The sequence below is a fragment of the Podarcis tiliguerta genome (genome assembly GCF_965153285.1).
Source record: "Podarcis tiliguerta genome assembly, chromosome: Z".
In the NCBI taxonomy this organism is placed as follows: domain Eukaryota; kingdom Metazoa; phylum Chordata; class Lepidosauria; order Squamata; family Lacertidae; genus Podarcis; species Podarcis tiliguerta.
Genome location: NC_139553.1, coordinates 32,397,600 through 32,417,597, shown reverse-complemented (window position 1 = coordinate 32,417,597; position 19,998 = coordinate 32,397,600). Strand labels below are relative to the sequence as shown.

Genomic DNA, 19,998 nt, shown 5'->3' with positions numbered 1-19,998 from the left:
GACGTTGACATTTTGACTTTTTCCACACTTGACATTTATTATGGAACTTTATGTTTTGTTCATTTGCTTTTTATAGGACACCTACATGATACCATGATCAAAATATGCTCCTCTCTTGTTTTGGTCCATTCGCCCTCCTCCCATCTCAGAAAACCAAACTTTTAAAGCATAATTGAATTTCTGTGCATTTCCCCCAAGTGTAGATGGTCTATTGCACAGCCATTTGTCTGGTTATGGCCCTGTATGGGTTGCTCTAAAAGTTTCCTTCTCTATGGTCCATCTCTCTTCTCTGTCCCTGCCCCCACCCCCAAATTGCAGCAGGGCAGAGATCATGATCGTAAGTGCAGTGTTATGTACTGAGTTGAATAGGATCCAAACTGCAGCAGTCTGATTGGTCCTAGAACAATAGGATCCAAAAGGCAGCAGTCTGATTGGTCCTAGAACAATGCAGCAGCATGATTGGTTGGCAGGAGCCACCCAATCATGCTCCAGATAGAAGTGAATCCACAACCTGATTGGCTTACAGTAGAATTCCGGAATTAGCCAATCATGTGCAGCCCATTGTGTAAATAATGTATATAAGGCAGATACTGTGAGGGGACTTTCATTCATTCCTCCTCACCACTATGAGCTGAATAAAGATCATGAAATCACTTTGCGACTCTGAGTATATTTCACTGGCGACGAGGATGGGATCCCGCTGAGCTGACTGCCACACACAGCACCGCAGCACTGCCACCAGCCGCACCGCTCCCTCGCACCGTGTATCCAGGCTTCAGCTCCGGGACACAAGGAACTCAGAATGGCAACCAACAGCAGCTTCTCGCCGTTCAACCCAGCATCTGGAGACTGGGAAGCATACGCCTCCCGTTTCACCTTCCTCCTAGAAGCCAAAGGGGTCACCGATGAAGAAGACGCCAAGAAGAGGGCAATATTCTTCCGCGTCTGCGGAGAGGAGACGTTTGAAATCGCCCGGGCTCTCCTTGCGCCTGAAGACGTTGCTACAGTTCCATACAAAACAATAATGGAACAGCTGAAGGGGCACTTTTCGCCAAAGCCTCAGTGGTGGTTCTACGCAAAGCGGCAAGCCCCTGGGGAAACCATAACTGGGTTTGTGACCTCTCTCTGCCAAGCCGCGGACGTGGACGCCATATGCAAGGAATTTCCGGGGGTTTTTGATGGGAAATTGGGACAGTATACGGGCCCTCCCATTGCTCTACAGCTTGACCCCGCAGTACGACCAGTCAGGCTCAAGGCCCGCTGGGTCCCGTTCGCCCTGAAACCCCGTATAGACGAGGAATTGGACCGGCTCGTGGAGCAAGGAGTGCTGGAGCCGGTGCCGAATGCCCCCTGGGAAACCCCAATCGTCACACCCGTCAAGCCTAATGGTTCGGTCCACATCTGCGCAGACTACAAATGTACCATAAACAAGGCCCTCACGGCCCATGCATACCCAGTGCCAGTGGTCAGCCATGTCCTTGCCACCCTGGCTGGGTCGAAAATTTTTGGCAAGCTGGACTTGGCCCAAGCATATCAACAGCTACCAGTAGATGAGGCCACAGCAGAGGCACAGACGATTGTGACGCACAGAGGAGCGTTCAGGGTAAAGCGGCTGCAATTCGGCGTCAGTGTGGCACCAGGCATATTCCAGAACCTAATGGACTCTCTCCTTAAAGGAATTCCTGGCGCCACCCCCTTCTTCGATGATGTGTTGATTGCCGGGCCCACACCAGAGGAGTTTGAGGACCGCCTCCGCACTGTTCTGCACTGTTTCCAGACGGCGGGTCTCAAGGTGAAGCGGGAAAAATGTCTACTAGGAGTGCCTCAGGTGGGCTTTCTGGGATTTATGGTGGACGAAGAAGGGGTCCACCCGACTGGGGACAAGGTACGGGCCATTTGTGATGCCCCAGCACCCAAGAACAAGACTGAACTTCAGGCCTTCTTGGGACTATTGAACTTTTACCATTCCTTCCTTCCCCACAAGGCAGCGGTAGCAGAGCCCCTACACAGACTCCTGGACAAGCGGGCCCCTTGGGTGTGGGGCCAGCGCCAGGAGGCCGCATTCCAGGCAGTCAAGGACTTGCTTGTCTCAAACTTGGTCTTGGCACACTTCGACGAGAGGCTGCCGGTGGTGCTAGCATGCGATGCCTCGCCCTATGGCATTGGCGCTGTCCTGGGACACCAACTCCCAGATGGAAGAGAGGTACCGGTAGCATACTTTTCCCAGACACTCAACGCAACCGAGCGGAACTACTCGCAAATCGACAAGGAGGGTCTGGCAATCATGAAGGGAGTAAAAAAATTCCATGATTTCTTGTACGGGCGGCCCTTCACCGTGGTGACTGACCACAAGCCGTTGCTTGGCTTATTTGCCCCCGAAAAGCAGACCCCCCAAGTGCTGTCTCCTCGCGTCCTCAGGTGGTCAATTTTCCTTGCCAGCTACCAGTATGCACTGATTCACCGCCCTGGGAAGGCGATGGGCCATGCGGACGCCCTCAGCAGGCTACCACTACCGGAAACAGGCCCCGACCCAGCACCTGCACAAGAGGTTATGAGCCTGGAGTTGCTTCCCAACCGCCCCATTCAGGCACAAGAAGTTGCACACCATTCCAAGAAAGATAGGGTCATCTCCCGGGTCCTGGACTGGGTGTGGAGGGGATGGCCCAGCAGCAGCCCCGGGCCAGAATTTGCCGGCTACACAACCCGCAAACATGAACTGTCAGCCCACAAGGGGTGCCTGTTATGGGCAAGAAGGGTCGTGGTTCCCCAGCCCCTCCACAAAAGGGTCCTCACAGCCCTACATGAGACACACCCAGGGGTAGTAAGAATGAAGGCCCTTGCCAGGAGTTATGTGTGGTGGTCGGGGATCGACGGAGAGATAGAGGCCTGGGTCAAACACTGCCAGGCCTGCCAAGAATCCCGCCCAGATCCCCCAAGGGCCCCAGTCCAGTCCTGGGAGTCCGCCCGAGCACCCTGGTCACGCCTGCATGTGGACTTCGCTGGCCCCTTTCAGGGGAAAACATTCTTCATAGTGGTGGACTCCTACACCAAATGGCTAGAAGTCGCACTGGTACCGTCCACTTCTACGTCTGCAGCCATCCGGATACTACGCAGGCTGTTTGCAACCCACGGGCTCCCTGACACTCTCGTCTCAGACAACGGGACTTCATTTACGTCAGGAGAATTCCAAACCTTCACAGCGCAGAACGCCATCCGCCACATCCGTTCGGCGCCATTCCACCCTGCCACCAATGGCCAAGCAGAACGCATGGTGCGGACCACCAAGGACACCCTTCGCCGCATGACGCAAGGGGATTGGGAGTACCGCCTTGCCACATTCCTTCTAGCACAGCACAGCACCCCCAGCTCAACGACTGGCTGGAGCCCCGCTGAACTACTAATGGGTCAGCGCCTTGCAATCAGATTGGACCGCCTTCACCCCGATAGAGCTCAGGATGAGGTAGTGGTGGGGGAAGGCCGGAACCCCCGGACCTTCAAGGCCCAGGACCCAATGTACGCAAAGAATTTTGGGGCAGGCCCTGCATGGGTACCCGCCACAGTCACCAGGGTCACTGGCCCCGTGTCGTACGAGGTGCTAACAGATGGGGGGCAATGCTGGCGCCGCCACTGCGACCAGATACGGCGACGATTCCCAGGAGAAAACCAGGAGGAGGCGGACAGGTCAGAGGAGTCCCAAGGGAACAGTGGGGCAGTGAGGCCAATACAGCAGCAGGGGCCAACAGGTGATGCAGAATCAGTAAATACAGAGAGGACCCGTGAGGCCGAAAGGACACCAGAACCAGAACCACGACTGAGCGAGCCGGTGGCGCCAGACCAAGCAGCCCCATCACAGCCAGCATCCTTGGAACACGAGCCAGAACCTGAACCCCGGACCAGGGAACACCCCAGACCACAACACACACGTAGGCCGCTGGCGTACCTTGGGGACTATGAATGCGACCTCCTGGGCAGGACTGGAACTTAGAGGGGAGGGGTGTTATGTACTGAGTTGAATAGGATCCAAACTGCAGCAGTCTGATTGGTCCTAGAACAATAGGATCCAAAAGGCAGCAGTCTGATTGGTCCTAGAACAATAGGATTCAGAATGCAGCAGTCTGATTGGTCCTAGAACAATGCAGCAGCATGATTGGTTGGCAGGAACCACCCAATCATGCTCCAGATAGAAGTGAATCCACAACCTGATTGGCTTACAGTAGAATTCCGGAATTAGCCAATCATGTGCAGCCCATTGTGTAAATAATGTATATAAGGCAGATACTGTGAGGGGACTTTCATTCATTCCTCCTCACCACTATGAGCTGAATAAAGAGCATGAAATCACTTTGCGACTCTGAGTATATTTCATGCAGTAAGAGGGAAGAAAATATATAACCTTCTGATCTGTTTGCAAGGTGGTTTTATACAACAATGAGTGTTTGTCCCACATTCATCTTAATTTGCTTGCAGGTGTTTATACATCATTCTTTCAAGCCACACTTTCAAGGCATTTCTCTACTGCTTTCCAAACTGCAAAAAGTCAGTTTCTTTTTTCTAAGTGGATTTCTTGAGCAAAGGCAATGGAACACTTAGGCCCACTTTAATGGCAAAAAAACTTAAGTTACAATAGGCACTTGAAGTTGGGTTTATCCACATTTACCTTTCCTCTGCTCTTCCCAGGAACAGTCCGTGCTTTAAAGCTCCATGTCAAAGCACCTGTTTTTGTTTGTGCTTAGGAGCTTTCTCTGCAAAAACCCCACTCTTAAAAACTCAATCGGAGCAAATGACAATCCACAGAAAATCCAAACTGAGGTTTCCCAAGCCTGCTGCCCTCCAGATGTCGTTGGACAGCAACTCCCATTAGTCCCAACAAGCATGGCCAGTGGACAAGGGACTGTGAGAGCTGTGGTCCAAAATCTGGAGGGAACCAGGCTGAGGCAACCACAGATGCTCCATGTTAGTTGGTGAAACGAGAAGAAGACAATCCCATGCACAGATGGGGTGCTGACTCAAGGGAATCAAGTACAGTGGTGCCTTGCAAGACCAAATTAATTCGTTCCGCGAGTCTCTTCATCTAGCGGTTTTTTCATCTTGCGAAGCAACCCTATTAGCGGATTAGGGCTATTAGCGGTTTAGCGGCTTAGAAAAAGGGGGTGGGGAGCGAAAAAAAATCTCAAGACTCGCAAGACATTTTCGTCTTGCGAAGCAAGCCCATACGGAAATTAGTCCTGCGAAGCACATCGAAAAACGGAAAACCCTTTCATCTAGCGGGTTTTCCGTCTTGCGAGGCATTCGTCTTGCGGGGCACCACTGTACATTATTTCCTCCTTTTATTTCTCTTTGGGGCTAGATACACTGCTGTATTGAATCCTGATGTCAAATAGGGATGTATCTTTTTCTGTGCGCCATTTTTACATACAGATGTATTTTTTTTCTTGACTGGGGGGGAAATGACACTGACACATAATGCAGTAAGAATGAAGGAGGGCATCGAATGAACTTTCAGACGTGGACATCTCAGGTTCTTCTTCTTAAGGCCTAACGGCAGAGCCCTTTATTGGATATACTGTAGGTAAAGTTGAGCACAGATTCTCCAAATTCTCAGAGCAGACTGGATCTCTGTAGATCAAGGACTGTTTGCATATATTTTGTCCTGTAAGGAGTCGGAGACTTGATGGGCAGAAGGCTTTGGAAGCAACAGTGTCCGGCAGCCATAGATGGCTGCTAACTGTAGGCTACGTTTGGAGTTGGAACAGCAAGGAGAGGCAGGCTTAAGTGCAGCGATGTGAAGGGTATAATGCCCCAAACTCAGCCCTACACCCTAGGCAGAAGAGTAGAGGTCAAGGTGCCTACAGCCAGGGTACTTAGGGATGTTGTCAGCAGGTTGGTGTGAGAAAGGGGCTCTGTGTTCTGCTCCAGCCACAAGTATTCCTCATCCAGTTTGCGTCTCTGTAGCTCACGGCCGATGTGCTCACGGATGGACTCGTAATATCTGTTGATGTATTTGATCTGGGGTGTGTGTGGCAGGCCGAGTGGGAGAGACAGAGAGACAGAGAGACACAGAAATGGAACACTGTGTTTGGTGTGGCAGGCTCCTCCCCTCTGCACGACCCTGCTCTCTTTACCCACCAGGCTTTTGCTAGAGATGCTTGAGGATTTTAATCAGTCTGTAATTTTAATCAAACAAGTCTAATTCATACACCCTGGGCCCTTCTTTGGTCTGTTTCAAATTGTTTCATTGAGTTTTAGTATTCTGTGAGTGCAGGTTTGCAACCCACCCCAGGACCTTATGCCAGTGGCGTTGCGTGGGTTGTCAGCACCCGGGGCAAGGCAAGTAATTTGCGCCCCCTAACTCAGGGCAAGGCAAGTAATTTGCGCCCCCCGCTGCACTGTCCCTCCCCCAGATAGTCCCTCGCTCTCTCTCTGCACCGCACCGCATGCCTGGCACCCCCCCCCTCCACAGTGGGCGGCGACCCGGATTTGCACAGCCAGCACTGCAGTGAGAGAGAGTGAGTGAGCCAGGTAGGGGCAGAGAGCTGCGAGTGCGAGCGCGCCCCCCCAGATGTTGCGCCCGGTGCGGCTGGCCCCCCCTGCACCCCCCACGCTACACCACTGCCTTATGCTGAAGGGCTGGTAGGAAATCCTATTAAATTAAATAAATACTAGTTCACAGATCGAGCACAGTTCTCTTCTAGCTTTTGCACTTCTCCAAATTTTGCAGTTCTTGGCTCAATATACCAAAATGCATACAGAAATGCATGTTTTAGATGCACACCAAATGCACGTTTTATGATCATTTATGTACCCCTATCAGGGCAAAAATGCATATTTTAGGATAAAGTGCATGCAAATATAATGTTAATTTTTCCATGTGTTTTCTTAAAAATTGCAGATGGGTGTAGAAATGGGCTGGAATGAATGAACAATGCCAGAAACAGACTGATCTGCCCACCCTTAGCTTGCACCCACCTGTTCTGAGGACAGGAGGTTCACATCAATGAGGTTCCGGTCGTAGGGCACTAGGGACACCACCTCAAAGGTCAGGTAGGGCTCTTCAGACATTTGGTACTATAGCAGACAAAGAAAGGAGGTGGCTCACATTTTTTTCAGCAGTTGCATCAATTTTGTGAGGTTGAGTTTTGCATGTACATTCTCTCTTCTGTAGAATCAAAGGGCAACTCAGGCGTGTGAACAAGCCAAAACCACTCAGGGGTTCCTCACATACTACAGTCCTAATGAAAATTACACACCGCATTTACTTTTCTTTAAAAACAGCAGCAGCAGCAACAACAACCCATGGGCATGATTTGCCATTACACCTTTAGATTCACATCTTGTCTGGCCCTTAGTGAAGTCTGTTGACATATATAATTGCCAGTTGTCAAATTATAGAGTGAAGAAGCCAAATGTTGTCCATACACAACTGAGTTGGCCCCAAGGAAATCCAAGGGATGATGGGGTTGTCCCCCACCATCCTACGGGTGACAATGACCACCTACCCTTGCTCTGGATATTGCGTTATAGCAGGTATGAAGAACCTGTGGCCGTCCAGATGTTGCTAGACTACAGCTCCCACCTGACTCTGCCATCATGATCAATTGTCAGGGTTGATGGGAGTTGTATTTTTGGCACCACACTTCAGCCACAAAGGCTCCCCTTGACCTCTTTCTATGCAATTGGTCCTGGATTAGGGGCTGCAGTTATTTTACACAAAGGACAATTATAAATGCTCCCCCCCCCCTTTGAACATACAGAAGGGTCCTCCTTAGAATGGGAAATGGGAATGAAAGAGACTTTGAGGATTCCAAATGTATGTTGCAGAATCTCTACCTGTTTAAGGTTACAGCTCACGGTTTGTACAGAAAATGTGCTGCAGGTTGTCTTGCACCCACCCATTAGTGACCTATCAAAGGCAGAGAAGGAGCATCACCTTGGTCTTTGCTTCTACCACAACAGCAATGTCCTCCAGGCGGATCCCAAACTCACCATCCTGGTAATAGCCTGGCTCTGGAGAGAATGGGGCAAAGGAGAGAGGAGGCAGAGAGAGAGTTCAGAGTGCTTCTGTGCCTCCCCCTCCCCACCAATCTGGCAAATCTTCTTACTTCATTGCCCAACCAGTCAGGCTGTTTATTTAAATGAGACCCTCTTTAGCAATGCAAATTCCTGGGTATGGAGGGTGGAAATCCAGAGGGAAGGCAGTCTCACGAAATGGGCTCTGAACGACAGACACTTATGCTGCAATAAATCTTATTAGACTGAAACTGTGGCCAGCTTTTACTACGGACACGCTAAGACTTTTGGTAAACATGCACATTATTGTGATTTCATGTGGTTTAAAGAACTGCAAAAAATCTTACTTCTGCTCGCTGTAACGGACTAACACAAGTACCCCTCTAGAATATGGTGTAGTGAATAAAACATCTAGCAGTTCCCAAATACAAACTCCAGAAAGAAAAAGAATCCCTGCCTGCGATTCAGGATGGGGAGGGGGAAGCAAGGCTTGGTGGCATCAGAACCAGAGAAGATCATGTGGCACTTACCTATGGAGGTGAACATGCCTTTTCCCAAGGGCACATTGTTGGCCTGAAAGCCCACAGGCCCTAAAGGCGAGAGGATCAGTTATTGCTATCAGAAAACCAGCCCAAGAGATTTTGCCATCCCCACTGAACTATGAAGTCTTCCCCTCCTAACGCAATGAAAACCAATTCTCCCATGGCATTTCACCAAAGCTACACAACCCCTGCAAACAGACATAATATCATGAGAAATCTTGGTTTTCATTTTTTTCGTGTTAAAACTCCCCAAGTTTCTAGTCCTGGATATTACAGAGATCAGCTTGAAAGTATCCTGATAGGACTGAGCTTAGTTAAAGGTCCATAGTATATCTGCAAGGAAGGAGGACGGGGAGGAAATTGGAATAAATTGGCCCCACCTCCAGTGACCCCCAAGCTTGGCAAAGCTTCAGTGCCCTGTGCAAATTACTGGCCTTTGCTACAGCAGACCCGATCTATAAGCAAATGTGTAGGGCAGGCTGTTATATAGATTTTCCAGAATTCAGCTTCTAGTAGCGTAGAAGGTGGATTGCCATTTTAAAAATGTTTGTTTCATTGTTTGTCACTGTTGAAGGGCAATACAAGCGCAATTCAACCTGACCGTGGTGCGACTTACACTCATGAACAGACAAAAAGTTGCCAATGCCATGACCAGTGCCATGGCCGTAGTTGAGCCCAGCTTCCCATAAGGCTCGGCGAGCAAGGGCCTCCACAATTCTCCCTAAAACAGAAAAGTCAAGTTTTGTTGAGGAACGGCAGGAGAGAACACTTAGTTTTCCCGCACACCCTTTCCCACACCTGCAAATCTCAGCAACAGGTAATAAAAGGCATACTTCCTTTGACAGTGGAGGTGGAACATAACCAGAATGCCTAGTGGCCGCTGATATCCTCCAAGAATTTGTCTAATTCTTTTTTACAGCCACCCAAGTTGCCAGCCATCGCTACATCTTGTGTGACATGGCCTGAGAGGTGACCCCTGAGGCTGTAGGTCTAGAGAACTGCCTGGTGGGTCAGGGTCTAAGTAAAACTGAGACACGGGAGGAAAGCGGTGTGGGAGCAGGAACGGAACAACTTGCAGAGAAACTCTCACCTATGCCCAAAGCATGTTCACAGGGCCAGCTCTATCTTTAGGCGGAGTGAGGAAGCTGCCTCAGGTAAGAGTGGTGCTGATGGCATTGGCAGCGAACTGATGGAAGACAGAGCTGTATGTATCGCACATAGTCTGCCTTAACCACGCTTACTAAACTAGACTGCTGCTGTCAGTTATGGTGGAAAAACACCGCTGGTGTTTGTGTAAGACTCAACCAGCAGTCCAGCCGGCTTCTGTCCATGGAATCATTTCATTTGCCTCAGGCAGCAAAATGCCTTGGTCCACATTCACACCATACGTTTACGTGCTTTAAATGTGCTTTAGGTGTATGGTGTGGGTGTGACCTTGGGCTGCCCCTCTTAGAGTTGAAATTAAATTTGGAGGAGACAAACACTCCATATCAGAAGCTGGGCTGACTTTATTTGGTGCCCCCTCTCACCTGAAGTTCTGGATGGAAAGACGAGCCTGGACAGGTCAATGACTCCCATCAACACACGGGTATAGGCTTCCTAAGAAGTGGAAGAGAAGAAGAAATAAAGAGATGAAAGGAAGCATGTCTGAAATGGGGGGGGGGGGGGAGATGAGCCAGATTAATGGAAAATTTATTTGCCATAAGAACACACAAAACCTGCCCTATACTGTTAAACCACTTATCTGTTTTGTACTAGGGGCAGCAGGGAGGGGTGAGGAACCCAACCCTGATCTAGCACTCAGGGATGAAGGGGGGGGGGACCATATTTTCCAAGACCTCTTTCACCCACCCACTCAGGGTCCTTTCACCCAGAATTCTCTGGGTTACAGAATAATCCCTTATTTGTTGTTCCTCAACCAAAGGTATTGCTTTCCTTTCCTTTGGACCACATCAGTGAGGCCAAGGGGGGTGGGTCTTGTTGTTTGGGCAGCCCAGGACCTCCATACACACTGCCTAGGTTTGTGCCCCAGGGACGTCACTTCGGTGCTACTAATGCAGCAGTTTGACTTCACCCTCAGAGGCACACTCCATTGTCTCTTGAGACAGATGGATGCCAACAACTTGCTGTTGTGAAAGATAATCAAACAGTATGTTTTATTAAGCACCCAGTTTCCTTGTCTGGTTTGGGAAGCCCCTTGCGAAGCACAGCAGATGAGTTTCCATTCAGAGTCATGAACTGAAACCAACATGCAAATCCTGCAACAAAATATTGCAGTGTTGAGTGCTGCTGCCTGGCCACTGCCCTGCCCTGCAGTCCATTCCTTTATCATTCCAGCCCCACCCTCCACATTCTGTGGCCATTCCATTGAGCATACTTATTTCTTATTCAGCTGTTTTTGTCCCCTCCCCTTCCCAGAATCCTCCCCTGAAAAGTGTTGTTGGTTGTGTTTTTTGTTTTTTGGTACTTTTGCAAACCTCAGGGTTCCCCAAGCCTGCTGATACTTCCTTCTTATGGAGGTGCTGGGAACTGCAGCTCTGTGAGGGGTACACTTTAAATGCATGGTGGGAGGGGGAGACCTGTACCAACTCTTACCAAGTGCCCAATATAGGCAGAGGTACCAGGGACATCGGTTCCACAAGGGAATCAATATACCACTTGGCTTGGTTACTGCTGGGGTCTCCCTAGAATGGGGACAGGTTTCAGGAGGTAAGCCAGTTGAGATATTTCTGCCCAAAGTGATGGCGCCTTCATTGTACACCTTTAGGCGCCAGGCAAAAACTTTACTTTTTAACCAGGCCTATGGTTGATCTGCCAACCTAGCAGTTTGAAAGCACGTCAAAGTGCAAGTAGATAAATAGGTACCACTCTGGCGGGAAGGTAAATGGAGTTTCTGTGAGCTGCTCTGGTTCTCCAGAAGTGGCTTAGTCATGCTGGCCACATGACCCGGAAGCTGTACGCCGGCTCCCTCGGCCAATAAAGAGAGATGAGCGCCGCAACCCCAGTCATGACTGGTCCTAATGGTCAGGGGTCCCTGTACCTTTATGGTTGATCTGTTTGACATCTTATACCAGGGGTCAGCAACATTTTTGGGGCATGGGCTAGTTCGCAATCCTGCAGACGCCACGGTGCAGATGCCACACAGAGTGCATGTGTGTGTGTGCACATGAGTGCACGCATGCATGCACAAATGCCATTTCCAGCACTCCTTCCGGCGCAGAGGAGGCGTGTGCAGCTTCCCATTGGCTAGAGGAGCTTTGTGCAGCCAACGGGAAGCAGCCCAGCGTCGCGGAAGGCGGTCCCTGCTCTGCTCTGCATCAGTTTAGCCCGGTGCACAGGAGCCAGCCGTGTGGGTGGCGGGAGTCCATGGGCCAGTTAAAGCCCATGGGCCTTAGGTTGCCTATGCCTGTCCTATACACTTTAAAATGTGGCTCTTTTCGGGGGGGGGGGGGGTTATTGAGTCATTGTTTTTATTCTGATTATATATGTTGTGATCTTTTCTGTGAACCGCTCTGAGACCTCTGGGTATAGGGTGGTATATTAATTCAATTAACAACAACAACAACATATTACAGTAGGATCCAAACAATATAAATTAAAAGGCTTTGCTGATGACTTAGTATTGACATTACAAGACCCAGACTCCAGTGCAGTAAAAGCACTGGAGCTGATACAGGAATTCGGACAAGTAGCAGGATTTAGGTTAAATAAGAGCAAAACCAAAGTATTAGAGAACAATCTGGACAATGATGAAAGAAAACTACTACAAGAAAAGACGGGCCTTGATTTTGTGAAAAAAGTTAAATATTTGGGCGTGAACCTGTCTGGGAAAAATCTGAACTTGTACAAAGATAATTATGAGAAATTATGGGATGAAATTAAGAGAGATCTGAAGGTATGGTCAAATTTAAAATTGTCATTAATGGGCCGGATTTCAGTGGTTAAGATGAATGTGCTGCTTTTTTAAGATGCTTTGTTTGTTTCAAGCCCTCCCAATTATAGATAATGTGAAATGTTTTAAAGAATGGCAGAAAGCTTTATCTAGATTTATCTGGCAGGGGAAAAAACCCAGAATTAAATATAAATTACTTACGGATTCTAAAGAAAAAAGGGGATTTCCCCTGCCAGATTTGAAAATCTATTTTGAAGCAGCAGCGCTTTGCTGGATTAAAGAGTGGATACAGCTAGAAGATACTGATGTATTAGATCTGGAGGGATTTGACAATGTGTTTGGATGGCACACATATTTATGGTATGATAAGGTAAAGGCCCGTAATGCATTTAAAAATCATGTAATTAGGAAATCGTTGTACAATGTTTGGATAAAATATAAAGATCTTTTAGAAAGGAAGAAGCCCAGATGGCTCTCACCAATGGAGGTGAAGACCCAGAAAAATTTAAATATGGATACCAAATGGTTGACATATTCAGATTTATTACTGGAGGATAAAGAAGGATATAAGTTAAAACCATTTGATCAAGTTAAAGATAAGTTAAATTGGTTACATTATCACCAGATTAATGAATTATACAAATTAGATCAGAAAAATGGTTTTGCTTCTGAAAAATCTAAGTTGGAGATGGAGTTGGTGGACACTAAAGTTAAAAATCTGTCTAAAATGTATAAGTTACTTTTGGAGTGGCATACAAAGGATGAACAAGTTAAATCAGAGAAGATAGATTGGGCAAGAGATGTAGGACATAACATAATGTTTGAGGATTGGGAAAGATTGTGGAAGAGAGGGGTCAAGTTCACTGCATGTACAATGTTAAAGGAAAATATAATGAAAATGATGTATAGATGGAATTTGACTCCTGTTAAATTAGCAAAGATTTATCATAACTGTGACGATCTATGCTGGAAATGTAAAGAGAAAGAAGGAACTTTTTATCACATGTCGTGAAAGACTTCTGGGAAAAGATTTATAATGAATTGAAAAAAATGTTGAAATATACATTTATAAAGAAACCAGAGGCCTTTCTTCTGGGAATAACAGGTTTGGAATTGCCCAAGAAAGATGTTAAATTATTTTTGTATGCCACAACTGCTGCTCGAATTTTACTAGCTAAGAAATGGAAAACGCAAGAACTACCAACTGTGGAAGAATGGCAGATGAAGATGATGGACTTTTCGGAACTAGCTGACCTGACTGGAAGAATCCGCGACCAGAATGAGGAGGAGTACCAGGAAGAATGGATGAAATTTAACGATTATTTAGTTAAATACGTTAAGTTAAATTAATTGGAAAAAGCTTGCCATTACCAGTTAGGCTTAGGACTTAAATAAGTAATGTGATGAATTATTATGTTTAATGCTGAATTGGGAAGAAAGAGTGATGTTAACTGATTAAGTTAAAATTATAAGAACTTTGATTTGGAAAACCGTTAAAATGATAAGCACTGAAATTCAACTAGGGGGATACGAGGAAGTCACTTAACAATGTTAAGAAGATTAGTTTTAATAAGGCTATGGTTTATGTTTGTTTATTTGTTAGCGTGCTTTTAATTTTGTAAAAATCAATATATTTTTTTGAAAAACAACAACAACAACAACAACAACAACAACAACAACAACGCACTTGGGAGCCACCTGCTTTACCATAGCCATCCTGAAGGTAGCAAGAGAAAAGGCGAGCAAAGTAACTTAGACAAGGGGGTGGGGGTTGAAATACAGCAGAAGGAAAACAAGACTTTGTCCCCGAGTCCCAGGTGTGCAATCCAGGTGTACGTGTTGGAAGAAGAAACAGTACCTTCTGAAAATCTGTGGGCTCCCCCCAGTGGACGGTGCGGGTTATGTCCGTTGTTCCATCTCTGCAGGGGTGAGAGAAGCAAAGCGAATGGAACTTTGTCAGGCAACGGTGCCCCTCAGGTCAGGATTTTGCAACAGAGGTCCAGAGCCTCACTTGGCAGAAGGAGCTGGAGGGCTTCTCAAAATGTAGCAAGGCTGGCTTACCACATTTTGAAGTAAAGTCGGTAATACAGTTGCCATGCAAAGAGGCATGTCCCCCACTCCTTAAGGAGTCCAGAGTGTATAAAACTCAGTGGCGTAGCGTGGGTTGTCAGCACCCGGGGCAAGGCAAGTAATTTGCGCCCCCTAACCCGTGGATTTGCGCCCCCTAACCTGTGGATTTGCGCCCCCTAACCCCCAGATGTTGCGCCCGGTGCGGCCGGCCCCCCCTGCACCCCCCACGCTACGCCACTGATAAAACTACCTAGTTTTAGGTAGTGAGGAGTTGTTTTGGTGGATTGGGCTCCCCACACTCAGCCCCAAAGTCGTGCCAAATATATTCAGGGGAGCATGTGGAGAACCTTTGAGAGCAGCAGTTCCCGCTTTGCTACGTGGAACTTGTTGCTCCCAGACACTTAACCCTGACTCTTAACCCTGATTTAGGAAGTGAGGGTTTCGTTTTTTAGCAATGCCTTTGTTCTTCCTTCTGGTTACCTGTTAGATCTGAGTAGCTGTATTTTTAAATACCATTTATTGCGCCTCAACCCTGGATCTCCTCCACAAGACCTGTTCCTTGAGCAGGGATCCTAATGAATCTTAACAACAAAAATAATGACAATCTGGGAGCACCTCTGCTCTTCCTCCTAGGCATAGTTTGATATTTCAATTGTATCATGTGATGGGTAGTAAATATTCTGACTGTTTATATGTTGTAACCTGTTCACAACATTTTACAGACTTTATAGAGAAAGCGCCCAATAATTTGTAACAACAACAAGTACTGTATTATGACAAATTCATTACCCGCCCTTCACCAGCAGTCCCAGTGTGGATTACAACAATTTAAAAACAGTTTAAACAAATCACAGGTGAGTCCTAAAACACACACACCCCTTGTCAAAACCAAGGTAAAGAGGTGTGTCTTCAGCATATGACAAAAACTACATAATGTAGGCACCATATGCACCTCTGTGGGGAGGAAGTTCCACAATTTAGAGGCCACCACAGGAACAATCCCTCCATTGCAGGGGGTTGGACTAGATGACCAAAGGGTCCCTCCCCACTCTACAAGTCTATGGTTCTACCATCCCAAGCCTGTGAGGGCAGCAGAACCCGAGCCTGTGAGGGCAGCAGAGGACAGCAGAATCAAGAGGGTCCCAGCTGTCAGTGGTGTAGCGTGGGTTGTCAGCACCCGGGGCAAGGCAAGTAATTTGCGCCCCCTAACCCGGGGCAAGGCAAGTAATTTGCACCCCACCCCCCGCTGCACTGTCCCTCCCCCAGATAGTCCCTCGCTCTCTCTCCGCACCGCACGCCTGGCACCCTCCCCTCCACAGTGGGCGGCAACCCGGCGGCTCGGATCAGATTTGCACAGCCAGCACTGCAGTGAGAGAGAGTGAGTGAGCCAGGTAGGGGCAGAGAGCTGCGAGTGCGAGCGCAACCCCCCCCCGATGTTGCGCCCGGTGCGGCTGGCCCCCCTGCACCCCCCACGCTACGCCACTGCCAGCTGTTGCTCTTAACACTCCATACGGTCAGTGGCAGACGCTGAGTTCTCAAATTTTAGTGGCGCCCTGTGCAATGCCAAAATTTGGGGGGCCCCCACCTCTTTCACTGCATTCTAAATAATAGTTGTGGCACCCCCAGGTTCCACGGCCAGTGCGACCAAACCAGTTGCACTCCCCTAAATCTGCCTCTGATACAGTCTGTAGGGTAGGATGCTGTATTTCAGAGATCAATAGATGAAACCAAACCCTAGAGTACAAGGAGTTGTCACTGGGGCATACTCAGAGTGCTATCCTTGATAGGAGAAAGCTCCATAAATCCAGAAGCAGCTTGCTAGGTGGGGAGGAGTCTCTTTGCTACCTTCTCAGCAGATGGCTCACTGGTGTTTACCAGGAGACGGAGGAGGAGGGGTGAGGCAGTGGGGAAGCTGGTGATGTGTAAGCACATCAGCAGGAGTGCCACATTGGCTCTGCCAGTGTGTTTGCACTCCGCTGATCTTCCTGCCACTTTCCTCTCTCCCTCCTACAGTACAGTGACCCACCTGCCAGAGGCTCTGGCCCACAAGGTGAGCTGCTTCTCCATAAAACCCGCTGCCAGGTACAGGCCCCTGAGTCTGGCCAAAGAGAGAAAGGGCATCCCATACTCACAAATATTGGCCCCCTGAGTCCAGCAGGTACATTTCATTCACAGTCAGGTTTCGGGCAGTAGCATTGGATGGGCTGAAAGAGGAAAAGAAAGGCACAGAGAGGAACATCAGAATTAGCATGTTGGGTCAGGCAATTGCGCCTCCAAGCTCAGTGTTCAGTCGCCAGCAGACGCAGGGAAATTCGAAAACAGGATAAGGTGTTCACCCAATAAGAGTAAAGGAATATTACTATCATAGGGAAGCACATAGTTTTCCCCAAAGGATCATGGGAACTGTAGTTTACCTCTCACAGAGCTAGAATCCCCAGCACCCTTAACAAGCAGTTCACAGAATTCTTTGGTGGAATGTCATGTGCTTTAGAGGCATGAGTTGTACACAGCCTCTGTTTAGATGATGGTTTTTATTCCTCCCCTGCCCTGCACCGTAAAGTCCCACGGCAGATGACAACAATATAGAAACAAAAGATCACAACAATTTACAATCAGAAAAACAGAGGAAGAATGTAAGAAGTAATAGTGGCCAAAGGGGTGGGAATGTGCTGCAAAGCCGTCCTTCCAGCACCAGGGCTGATGCAGCTTATCGGAGTGTGCCTTGTGTGGAGTGAGGTTGTGGTGAGGCCGGGCTGTGTGGCTGCACCGAGTGCCAACCTGCCACTCTCACTGGTGCATCCCATCCGAGCCTCCACCATGGGTCACCCAAGTCCCACCCAGTAAGTGGCAGGGATGCTGGTTTTGGGAGGGCTGCACCACCTCACCACACGGGCTGCTAGTAAAAAAACCCAAAAAACCCTGCTGAATCAGACCAAAGAACAGACTAATCCAGAATCCTCTTCCTGTTTTCTACAGTGACCAACCAGGGCTACGGTATGTACACACCATACATTTCAAGCACCACCCCAAAGAATCTTAGGAATCGTCGTTTACCCAGAGGCAAGCCTAAGCGCTTGTGCCCTTGGCAAGGAACTGTATTGGGGCCTCCAAAGTCAGGAGAGACTATGGAGTAGAAACTTAAAGTTTGCTTTTCTTCACCTTTTGCACTCTGACAGCGATTTCCTCCCTGGCCATCAGAGTTGGGTCTGCTCTGTTCCCCATCCCCCCAATCAGTCTGTCTGCTTGTCTGCCTACTGCCTGCTTCTGCTCCATGCTTTCCCTTCTGCGTCCTTCTGCTCTCCTTCCTTTTCCCTCCTCCTACAACTCTTCCCTGCTCGCTCTGTCTTTCTTCTCTCCGAATCCCTGCTCACACTTCTAAAAGCTCTGCCAGCCAACTGGAGAGGGCTCCACAGGGCTGCTGCAACAGTGAAGTAAAGGTAAAGATATCCCTGACCCTTAGATCCAGTCCCGCTCCTGCCCACCTGGCTATAGCAGGACACACCAGCAACTGGATTCCTCTGCAGAGATGGCCAGAGGAGCCTGTATGCCTGACCGAACAGCGGAGGAGCTGTGCAGGCTCCTGGCCACTCCAAGCCAGAGGTGCAATTATTGTGCCTTCCTAGGCCTGTGCCCTTGTGGGCTAACCTGGCCAGCCCCTGAATTTACCCCTCACAGAGTTACAACTCCCAGCACCATAAAGAAGCTAGAGTTCCCAGATACCGTATTTTTTGCTCTGTAAGACTCACTTTTTCCCTCCTAAAAAGTAAGGGGAAATGTATGTGCGTCCTATGGAGCGAATGCAGGCTGCGCAGCTATCCCAGAAGCCAGAACAACAAGAGGGATCACTGCTTTCGCTGTGCAGTGATCCCTCTTGCTGTTCTGGCTTCTGGGGTTCAGAATAATTTTTTTCTTGTTTTCCTCCTCCAAAAACTAGGTGCATCTAGTGGTCTGGTGCGTCTTATAGAGCGAAAAATACGGTACTTTAAATGCACTGAGTGTCTACACCTGGGTGTCTCTGGAAAGCCCACAGGCAGAGCAAGAGAGCGACAGCTCTCTCCCAGGATAGCTCCCCAGAGAGGCAGCCTTCTTCTGAATCTGGACATAGCATACAAACAGAGCAGCTAGCAACTATCGGCAGCTGTATCCTCCACGAACCATCTCCTTTTAAAGCCATTGAAATTGGTGGTCATTATTGCCTCTTGTGGGAATGAGCTCCCTAGTGGCAACCTCCATGTCCCAAGGCTCCCAGGTGGGTGGGTGGGAGGGATATAATTGCCTTTGTGCTTTTCTGTGAGTTTCCTGGAAGCGGGGGGGGGGGGGGTCTAGCCAGTGTGAGAAAACAGGATGCTGAATTCACCAGCAGGGCTCTCTCTCCCTATGCTTTGCAGAGGCAGGTGTGACATGCACGCTCAAGAACCCATGTGCACAAACCACAACCTATATTTGGGCATGCCATTTTTAGATCCTGCCCACCCCGGTTTGTGCAGATTCTTGGCAGCTCTGTGGTTTCCCTCTACACGCTCACGGCTTTTAGGACTGGCTCCTTTATGTGAGCATTGCAGACCAAGGCTATGTGCACATCAGTAGCTTAAAATGCAACAAAGTCTCTCTCTCTCTTTCTCTTTCTCTCTCTCTCGCACACAACAACAACAACACTGCGCTTGCATGTTGCTGTTCAAATCAGTGAGGGGGTGGGTTGATGTCTTCAGCTGATGCACATTAACTGTTTGATTTCCCCCCACCCCCAGCCCAGCATTGCTCTTTGTGAATCTGCCATCTGTACATGTGCAACATCTGCTTTGAATGTACCCGCCTCAGCTTAACTTTGAAGTGAACGTGGTTTAGGTTTTCAAATCCGGTAGAAGCTGCATCAAACAGCGGTATATCTCAAGAAACAACAGTGCGGATAGGGACCGTGGCTCAGTATCATGTGTGCATTGCTTCAAACACCAGTGGTGGGATTGCACTGGAGCCAAAGTAAGTGGTAATGTGTGCCAAGCCTAAGTTCTCAGAGGCTGTGATGCCAGTTTTAACAAACCCAATTTTTCAACTGTTCTCGTGGAGAATGCAAGGAGGCAGTAAAGCAGAAGTAGGGAACAATCAGGCCCAGAGGCCAAATCTGCCCCTCTGGACCTCTCTGTTTGGCCCTTTGGGGCTCTCCCTTGGACTGGCTGCCTCTCTAGGCCACACCTCCTCTCCCCTGGCCACGCTTCTCACCACCCCCATTTTGTGCTCCTCCTTGGGCGCTTGGGTCTGGCTGAAAGATGGGGAGAGAAGAGGCCACACTGACGCATTTCAATCACCCTCAAAGAATCCTGGGAGCTGCCATTTGTTAAGGGTGCTGGGAACTGTAGCCCTGTTGGGGGAAATTACAGTTCCCAAGGTTTCGAAGGGAGCAAGCTGTGACTGCTCAAGTGGCATAGATGTGCTTTAAATGTTATCGTGTGGATAGGATCGTGTGTTTCCGGCCTGATTTCTGTGTTGCTG

At 48.7% G+C, this 19,998-nt stretch overlaps 1 protein-coding gene and 1 long non-coding RNA gene across 3 annotated transcripts in view; one reads left to right on the top strand and one right to left on the bottom strand.

The window, feature by feature from the left end:
• On the top strand, positions 1-4,746 carry LOC310669180. Its single transcript, XR_014507065.1, has 2 exons — positions 1-353; positions 4,377-4,746. It is a non-coding gene; the product is annotated as an uncharacterized lncRNA (long non-coding RNA).
• A 579-nt stretch (positions 4,747-5,325) lies between these two features.
• XPNPEP2 (X-prolyl aminopeptidase 2) overlaps positions 5,326-19,998 on the bottom strand; it is a 35,321-nt gene continuing 20,648 nt past the window's right edge. The window contains exons 14-21 of one of the 2 annotated variants that reach the window (XM_083424224.1): positions 16,644-16,715; positions 14,300-14,360; positions 10,079-10,148; positions 9,166-9,270; positions 8,538-8,597; positions 7,928-8,004; positions 6,967-7,065; positions 5,326-6,006 (exon numbers count right to left, since the gene is read on the bottom strand). In XM_083424224.1, the coding sequence (XP_083280350.1) occupies positions 5,812-6,006; positions 6,967-7,065; positions 7,928-8,004; positions 8,538-8,597; positions 9,166-9,270; positions 10,079-10,148; positions 14,300-14,360; positions 16,644-16,715 (739 nt within the window). In that variant the 3' untranslated portion in view covers positions 5,326-5,811. The remainder of the gene's footprint in view (positions 6,007-6,966; positions 7,066-7,927; positions 8,005-8,537; positions 8,598-9,165; positions 9,271-10,078; positions 10,149-14,299; positions 14,361-16,643; positions 16,716-19,998) is intronic. The other variant, XR_014507409.1, reaches the window with a different exon arrangement.